Source organism: Salminus brasiliensis, chromosome 9 (genome assembly GCF_030463535.1).
Source record: "Salminus brasiliensis chromosome 9, fSalBra1.hap2, whole genome shotgun sequence".
NCBI lineage: Eukaryota > Metazoa > Chordata > Actinopteri > Characiformes > Bryconidae > Salminus > Salminus brasiliensis.
The window spans coordinates 26896196-26905781 of NC_132886.1; the positions used below are offsets into that span (position 1 = coordinate 26896196).

A 9586-nucleotide genomic window follows, 5' to 3' on the forward strand; every position below is an offset into this window, starting at 1 on the left:
GTCTCTGGAGGAGTCTCAGTAGATGACCCAGTAGATTTACTAATGTAAATCTACCTCCTCAAAGATCCCTAAAGTTGTTCTTGGGCTTAGTAACATTTCCAGGAATATTTTTTCTGTTAGCTGGTGGGTTTATTGTGTTTTGTTAAATAAATTACTTTTTTATTTTTTCTAATAAAAGTAATTGAAATACTCCTTGCTTATTAGTTTGTTTTTCTAACAATTACTTTCCTAATCATACGTTAGTGGAGTATGGAGTAAGAATGAGTATGTATGTAAATTGGTGGTATAGTTTTTGTTTGCCATTGCTTTTCTACCCCAGAGGCAGAGTCAATAAATAACTGCTTAAAAGACATTCATAATTTTGGGGACATAAAAGGCTTTTTGCAAACACTTCTAAAATTGTCTCTTAGTTTTGTATTCTTTAACTTCATAAATAACTAAGATAAAATGTTGTTGTTGACCTGGACTGTTTGATATGGATAGTCAATTTCATGATAAATGATGTGACATTACATCATATCACACTATTATATGCAGATTGTGGATATAATCAGTACTTAAGGAATGCTGATTAACATTGGCAGTTTATTTTAAAGAATCATATTTAAGTTATGTAAGCATTAAATGTAAAAATGTAATAGAAAACAGAATTCCCCTTGATAATGTTTATTTTGAAACTGGCGATACAATATTACAGCAATACTTTAAAAACAAGAATATTGAAAAATAAATAAAAAAAGATTGCCCAGTTGGTCCCTTCTTAAAATTCCACTAAAAACGTATGAAAGCAAGATTATTGCAGTATAACATTATTGCAGTATATATATTTTAGGATAAGACTAATCAGTTTATAAAGATGTATAAAATAATAATACGAAGTATTAAAACTAAGGAGGAAATACAGACACACAGTGCGAGATAAACATAAATTAATAATACAATTATTTGACTCAGTCTGTAGCGGCTGAAACAGCGCTACACCTGCCTAGTACTACACTTAGAGAGACAGAGAGAGTAAATGAAGCTGTTGATGTTTCAGTGGATGAAGCTGCTGTTAAAATCCTCTACTGCTGATCTGCCAGACTGGAGGATCTCTAACAGGGTGCTGAAAGCTCACAGGATTAGAACTCCAACATGAAGACTTGGAGTTCAGCACTCAGTAAGATGTTCTTCCTTCTATCAGAGCTTACGTCCTGTTCACCTCATCAGGTTGAGCTGTGAAACACACAGTGATGAACAGATGAGTCTTTAATCAGAGATCCTGATTCAGCTGAAGTGGAACAGAGAGATTTCTGATCCAGTGAGCTTTACAGTGTGTTTACAGTGAGTTCTTACCTCGAGCTCTGTGGCATTTGACACCCAGTATAATGGACACCAGCAGATATGGAGACATCGCCAGCAGACTAAGGGCTGAGAATCGAGTTTCTGGAATGGACACACACACACACACACACACACACACACACACACACACACACACACACACACACACACACACACACACACACACACTATATCTTTATCTTGTCTCTCTACATTCAAGATCTGTTACCAATGTTCTTACTCACCAGTTACGTTTACCCAGAGTGCATCACTGTAGGGTGTGTAGTTGACGGGGTTTCCTCTCCCAGCTCTGCACCAGTACTGACCTTCATCAGAGACACCAACTGAGCTGATGGTGTGGGAGTGTGTTTCAGTGCTGAACTCATTCTGAGGGTTCTGTGTGTGTTTAGTCCAGTAAAACCTCCATCCAGCAGACTGATCCAGGACACACTCCAGAGTCACTGAGCTTCCTCTCAGTGTAGCTCCTTTAAGACTAAATCTGAGTTCAGGTTTAGGTTTAACTGCTGATGGAGATGAAGCACAGAGTTCAGATCATGAAATCAGAGTCTTTATCACACTGATGTTCTCATAACATTAACCAGCTTCAGATTAGATTCAGCTACTGGTTAGAAGTTTACAGACTTAGCAATTAACTAAGATTGAATTTATGAAAAACTGAAAAACATATATATAATATATTCCCATAATTCAACAAGAGACGCTGTATGAAACACATGTATCATACTGGCTTTAACACAGTTCACAGTAATTATCTTCAACACAGCAACACACTCTTACTGTCTCTGTGAAAACACTGATCTTAGTACATCAGCTAAGCTCACACTGACTCGCACAAGAGAGTAAACACACTTCACCAAGACTGAAATCTGTGAAATGCAGTAAAAGCTTCAGTAGAGTTTGGAGACAGATTCATTTATTAAGCTGAAATTTCACCAAGAATGCAGGAAGTGGTGATACTGAGGAGACTGCAGCAGCTCCACATTTCAGGACTATTTATCTGCAACTGTTATAAATTATTAAATAAATAAACTGAGTTCAGTAATGGACAGTGTGTCCTTGCTTTAACAGGGTCAGGTCTCGAGACGGCAGCTTGTGTCAGTGTCTACAGAAGAGGAGCTCCAATTTGGAGAAGTAAAAGTAGGATAAAGCAAACAGGGATCTGCACCAGGCTAAAATCTAACACTAACCGATGCTACCTTTTACTATCTCTTCTCTCTTTACACTTCCTTAAAAACAAAATTGGGTGAGATTCCTGAAAACAATATACTCACATATGACTGTACAGATCAACTGAAATCTAGATCCAGCACCACATCACATACCATCACTAAAGCAGCAGATCTCTCTGTACTCTCCCTCTTCCCACAGCATCTAACTGTTATACAGTCTGAATATATTTAGAAACAAACATGTTCACTTAGTAATTCTGATCACTACATTATTTTACAGTCATGTGAAAACGTTAGGACACTCCATAGAAACCTTTAACATATTGAATAATCTTTATAACCTGATCTTTAAAAGCAAAATAATTTACATAAAACAATTTACTAACATGACCAGGTCAGGCCATCCTTGCATGTTCAGCCCGAGAGCAGACCACAAGACGAGTAAAGAAGACTCTTACAATCCCAAAATGTCATCATGGGACCTACTGGTAGCTCTTTCCACTGTTAATGTGAAAGTACAGGAATCTACATCAGAAAGAGACTGAACAAGTTTCATTTTCATGGATGTGTGTAAGGAGGAAACCCTTGCTGTCAAACTAGCAGGGGCTGAAAATTCAGACTGTATATTGTCTGATAGTACAGGCTGCCTGCTTTCAGTTCCAGCTCCTACACAGAAGCCCTCCACTACTCAAACACCTAAACACTTCCTCTCACTGCATCTTCCACATCTGCTCTGTCAGCTAAATGTTCCTCACAAAGTTCAGCTACTACTTTTAGTTCAGTGCTGGATCTGAACTCTCTGAACTCACTGAGATACTGTGTGCTCTAAAGAGAAGTGTGCTGACCCTCCTCCATCACTTCTGCAGTTCATGTTCAGGTTCAGCTACTGTCACAGGACCAGTGTCCAAAAAGCATCTCAGTGTTCAAATCATCTGAACTGGTAGAGAGAGAGTGCTCAGTGTGATGCTCGCTCGACCCTTTAAGAACCATGTTTAAGTTTGTCATGCTGGCTAGGCGAGACAAGGGAACACTCGCAGGGACAGAGCAATGCGGAGAAACCGTCTTTAATGGACGAACCAAACAGAACAAACACAAACGAAACGAGGCAGCAAAGTACAGGGTCCAATAAACAGAAACAGAAAACAAACAGGTGAAAACCGAAAGGGGATAAACCAGGAAAAAACCACCTGAGGCTGGAAAGCCGTCCGGGAGCAAAGCGAGAGGGGACCAATCACAAACCGCGCTAGTCAGGCGCTGACGAACTTACTCGACTCAGTTGCTAGGGAACCGGACGCCAAATCACCTTGGCGACCAACCGGTGAACCAGACAGCGAACTCCTGTACGAGAAACCGCTCCGATAGAGCATAGACTATTTGAACTTGTAGAACTTCCTAGAAGTCTCCAGACCATGAAGCAAACCTTACAGCTTGGCATCGCAAGAGTAATTCTCGTTTGCTCCCTTTGTACTCCAGCACTCAGGTGAAACAAATCATAACTAAACAGAAAACAAGGCGCCTTACTGCGACCGCTGTCAACATAAAAGTCCTTAGTGAAAAAACCAACGGGAGGAACAGAAAGTACGTGAACATAGAAATTAACCTAACATTGACTGAAAAGTTCCCAGGAGCCTGTGGACCGCGGCCCGAAGCCGCCCCTGGGGGGGGAGGGGGCCGCAGGGCTGACAAAGTTAAAATGGTTTTGGGAAACTCAATCTGCTCCTTTTCCAGTCAGGGAATCTGAGTAGAGCACAGGTGATGCTGAGTGTAACAGAATCTGACTTCTCTTAAGTCTGATTATATAATGAATTTATCTCCAGTTGATAAAATAAACATACAGATATTAAACTGTACATTTGAGGTTTCTGTTTTCAGATGTGTTACATGTTTTCATATTGTTTATTTTACTGTGTTTTACAGCTATAAAGTAGGATCAGCTAAATCAGATTAGAGAGGATTTACTGCCCACTACTCACGTCTGTCTGTAAAAACCTTTCAAACCACAGAAATCAATCAAACTCTGTTCATTCCTACTTTAAAATATTAAATTCATACTGAGAGACAATTCCAGATGTTTGTACATTATTCACTATACGACACCATAACTGTCAATCATCTAAACACTTCCTCTCACTGCATCCTCCACTTTCTGTCTGAACAAACTCTAACTGAAGTTTTAACCCACTCACTGTCACTGTGCCTTTTATTGTAGAGTCAGTGTTCATTAGTGAAGCTCTCTGAAATCACAGAGACACTTATTCTATTCAGTTCCATCAACATTAGAGATTTCATAGTTCTTCCTCTATTGAGCTTCACTGAGAGGATCATTATTCTTAAACCACTCGTAACTCCAGACTCCTCCACTTTCTATTCACATGTGAGAGTGACTCTCTCTCTGATGAACACACACTCAGCTGGCTGCATCTTTTAATAAAGACTTTTATAAAATATGAAACTCTCTCTATGAAGATACACACCAGTATTAAACACTGTGGAATAATCTGAAATAACTGCAGGATTTTCTTACAATTATTCTGAAATCAAGTCTTTTCTAAACAGAAAAACAGAAATGATTTCTTACCAACTGTAATCTTGACTGGAGCACTGTAGTGTGAGTCGTAGTCAACTCCTCCATGTCCTCTGAGTGCTATACACAGATACTCTCTTGTTCCTGTATCAGACACTGTTATACTGAGTGTGTTGGTGTCTTTATATTCAGTCAGAGGATTTAACTGCTGAGAGACTTTGTACCACCTAAACCTCCATCCAGTGAGGGAGATCTGCAGATCACAGGTCAGAGTAAGTGTGTCTCCAGTGTAGACAGTGGTGTTAGGATACACCCTCAGTGTTGGTTTGGGTTTTTCTGTTGAGATGAAATGATGAAGAGATCAGAGCTGATTTTACTTTTACAATATAATCAGTAGTTTATCAGGATAAGATCAGACTTTGTACATAAAGAGAATCTAGATTCTACATTTGGTGTGAATATTACAGTAGTTTGATTGTATCTGCAGTGTTGCTACACAGTGCAGAATGCTGATAATCAGGGGTGAACAACACAGATCCTGGTCTTGAGTTAAAGTAGAAAAGTGCTTCTAAATGTATTTGAGTAATAAAAGTAAAGTTACTGAGTTATTATTACATTATTTTGAATGTATATTAGAAGCTGTGTCAGCACATATTAAAAATACATTTTATAACAATGTTTCCAGTTTTACAAAATGACATTAATTAGAACATTTTCATACTTTCACAATAATTTCCTTTTGTCACTTATAATATTTAAAGAAACAGCAAACACACTCTAAACAAATCAGGAGGAGAACTTTGGCTAACATCTGGGTGTTGACCCCTCCCCAGGCCAGCGTCACATTACACACCATCAACCCTAAAGCAGCAGATCTCTCTGTTCTCTGTCTCTGTTTTACACAGAGTGTCTAACTGTTATACAGTCTGAACATATTTACAAACATAGACTCACGTTTCTTTAGTGATTCTGAAAAATCACTACATTATTATACAGTCACGTGAAAAGGTTAGGACACCCCATAAAGAAATGTGCCTTTTTTTTAACATATTTAAACATGTGGACTGTCATGATCCACTGGGTCAGACAGTGAGGGTGAACCCTCGCAGGGGATGGAGCAAAGCGAGAGAGTTTATTAACTCAAAACAGGCAGAACTCAAGAAAAAGCAGCAAGTGTTAACAGGATTAATGATAAACCAAAAGACAAACGTGACACCGAAAACTGGGCAAACAAGAGCACACCTGTGGCTGGTGAGGGACGAGGGCTAGGCTAGCGTGCCAGGGCTGAGCCAGAACGATACAGAAAGCCTAACCCTACAGGCCGTGCCTGGAGAAAACCGTGAAACAGAGAGACAGCGCGGGTCAGGCGCTTCTGAGACTTACTGGACCTCTGGAGCTGAGAGATCCACTGCCGAACCCAAACAACAGAACCGATACAATGACAGGGTTACCTTCTTTGAGCACAGGCGATAACTAGAGCCCGTACTTGAGCTGACTTTCGTGACTAAGCTTCGAGAATGAAGCGTAGTGAGTTAAGTTCACTCACATAAACAAGCCCCTACAGATCCCTTCAGTACACTACGGCCTTAGGTAAGCAGGCAGTAACGGTTCGGCAGATACACTAGAGTCCCTAGGCTAAGGAGGTTAGCCTCTACTACCTGAGGCCATTGACAAGCCCAACAGGTTCAGTCTGCACTACGATCCACCAGATCCAACACCAGATCCAACACCAGATCCAACACCAGATCCAACACCAGATCCAACACTGCGTTCACCTTAGTTCATTCTCGGCACTGGCTGCTGTCGCCAGCCCTCCTTAAACACACCAGCCACAGGTGGAACGTATTAACAGGACGTGAAGTAAAACACATGAAGTAAACACAACAGTGAAGCATGAACATAACGTGAAAACGTGAAAAATTCCCTTCAACACAAGAGTCCATGACATGACATGACTGAAAAACTCAAAGTCTCCGTGAACACCTGCGAGTGACGCGGGCGTGACATGGACATTTGGTCTTCATTTAACAGCACTAAGATATGAAGGTAAAATAACTGAACACATTAAACTGAACCTTTATAAATCATTATTAAAATGCTGAGTGTAACAGAATCTGACTTCTCTTAAGTCTGACCATCTAATGAATTTATCTCCAGTTGATGAAATAAAAACATACAGATATAAAACTGTACATTTGAGCTTTCTGTTTTCAGATGTGTGTTACAGTGTTTTTCTGTATTGTTTATTTTACTTTACTGTTTTACAACTCCAAAGTAGGATCAGCTAAATCAGATTAGAGAGGATTTACTGCTCTTTTAATAAACACTGAAGTAATAAACTCCCTGAAATCACAGAGACACTGATTCTATTCTGTTCCATCAACATTAGAGATTTCATAGTTCTTCCTCCATTGAGCTTCACTGAGAGGATCATTATTCTTAAACCACTCGTAACTCCAGACTCCTCCACTTTCTATTCACATGTGAGAGTGACTCTCTCTCTGATGAACACACACTCAGCTGACTGCATCTTTTAATAAAGACTTTTATAAAAAATGAAACTCTCTCTATGAAGATACACACCAGTATTAAACACTGTGGAATAATCTGAAATAACTGCAGGATTATTCAATTATTCTGAAATCAAGTCTTTTCTGAAAAGAAAAACAGAAATTATTACTTACCAACTGTAATCCTGACTGGAGCACTGTAGTGTGAGTCGTAGTCTCCTCTGAGTGCTATACACTGATACTCTGCTGTTCCTGTATCAGACACTGTTATACTGAGTGTGTTGGTGTCTTTATATTCAGTCAGAGGATTTAACTGCTGAGAGTCTTTGAACCACCTAAACCTCCATCCAGTGAGTGAGCTCTGCAGATCACAGGTCAGAGTAAGTGTGTCTCCAGTGTAGACAGTGGTGTGAGGATACACCCTCAGTGTTGGTTTGGGTATTTCTATTGAGATGAAATGATGAAGAGATCAGAGCCGATTTTACTTTTACAATATAAACAGTAGTTTATCAGGATAAGATCAGACTTTGTACATAAAGAGAATCTAAATTCTACATTTGGTGTGAATATTACAGTAGTTTGATTGTATCTGCAGTGTTGCTACACTGTGCAGAATGCTGATATTCAGGGGTGAACAACACAGATCCTGGTCTGGAGTTAAAGTAGAAAAGTGCTTCTAAATGTATTTGAGTAATAAAATTAAAGTAAGTTCTGGATATTATAATTACTGATATTTAAATTTCTATTAAATTCAAAAAAGGAGTTTGTAAAGCAAGTTTCCAGGTTATTAAAAATGATATAAATCAGAAAAAAATTTATTGTTTTTGTTTTTACTGATAGCCAGTGAAATAATGAATATTAAAATGGGAGAGATTCACAGATAGATTAAAGTGGCAGTGGAGAAGCAAAGCCATAGGACACATAAGGTACCATCCATCACTGAATTAGCAAAACTTAAAAAACAAACAAACACACACAAAAAAAAAAACGTTTCACAAATAACCACAAATTAATCCTCATTTTTTTTTCTCAGAGGGAATTAGTACAAAGAGTATTAGCTATGGCAGTAAGGAATAATGAATCATATCCATTAATAAAGAACTGAGAATAGAGTAAACCCCTATAATCTAAATCTAAAACTAAACCTCAGATTACACACTGTAAACACGATATAATAGTTTAATGTAATATATTTAATTAATTGATTTAGATTAATTGTATGACAGTAAAACCTGTGAATTCAGTTCTCTTTACAGAAAATTATGAGATGCTTTTATTGCTACATTAAAGAGAAATTTAGACCCATGCTTCCTTTCAATACATTAACTTCAAGAACTTTCTAGGTGCTACTTTAACCAGATAATCAGTGTACTTCCATTGTAGTCTCCAGTCTCTCTGTTCATAAACACTGAGGACTTATGTTGTAAATAAAGTCATGATTGTTTTGTTGAGATTATGAATATTCTTCATCCTTTAGAAAACGGAACTTTTCAAAAAGGCCTGTTTGACTTACAGCATCTACTGTTGATAGTGTTGTAAAGCTCAGCTTAATTTACAATTTTACTGCACTTAAATACACAGTGTATGTACTGCTTTTAGGACTCTATTCATTTTGTAGAAATGCATTAATTTGGTATTAAGAATGAGGAATAATCTGTACAAATTAAGTAATTCTGTAAATGTAAATGATTTACCTTCAGTTTGTCCACAGTGGAAGAGCACAATCTGCACTAAAGTAAGGAGAGAAACAGAGGACATGATGCAGGAACAGTTTTCACATCAGGACAGTTTAGTTACTGAAGTATGAAATTACAGAAGGTTCAAAGTGTTTCAGCACTGTTCAAGATCAGCTGAGTATCATTACATTTATATACACAGTTTATTACTCAAACAAGTGAATCAACTCTTATTCATACTGAAACTGAATGGAAGGAACAGCATCAGGATTCAGTGCAGCCAGTCCTGAAGCATCGAGAATCACTGCATTCCTTTCAACTGAACTGTTCCACTAGATGATCCACCACTGATACCACTGAACT

General features: G+C 38.4%; 1 protein-coding gene across 1 annotated transcript; it reads right to left on the reverse strand.

The window, feature by feature from the left end:
• Nucleotides 1-660: 660 nt before the first annotated feature.
• Nucleotides 661-9305, reverse strand: LOC140562757 (leukocyte immunoglobulin-like receptor subfamily A member 2). The gene is made up of 6 exons (XM_072688616.1): nt 9242-9305; nt 7722-7991; nt 5092-5373; nt 1569-1847; nt 1336-1425; nt 661-1215 (listed from the first exon to the last, which is right to left on the reverse strand). The coding sequence occupies exons 1-6, from the start codon at nt 9303-9305 to the stop codon at nt 1187-1189; spliced, it is 1014 nt and encodes a 337-aa protein (XP_072544717.1). The 3' UTR covers nt 661-1186.
• Between the last annotated feature and the right edge of the window lie 281 nt (nt 9306-9586).

Bases quoted from the DNA above. Each gene is read 5' to 3' on its own strand.
- LOC140562757 (XM_072688616.1), bottom strand. From the start codon at position 9,305: ATGTCCTCTGTTTCTCTCCTTACTTTAGTGCAGATTGTGCTCTTCCAC. The intron at 1,848-5,091 runs GTAAGAAATCAT...CATCTCCATCAG, and splicing joins TCCAGTCAAGATTACAGTTG to CAGTTAAACCTAAACCTGAA. The intron at 1,426-1,568 runs GTGAGTAAGAAC...TGTCCATTCCAG, and splicing joins ACTCTGGGTAAACGTAACTG to AAACTCGATTCTCAGCCCTT.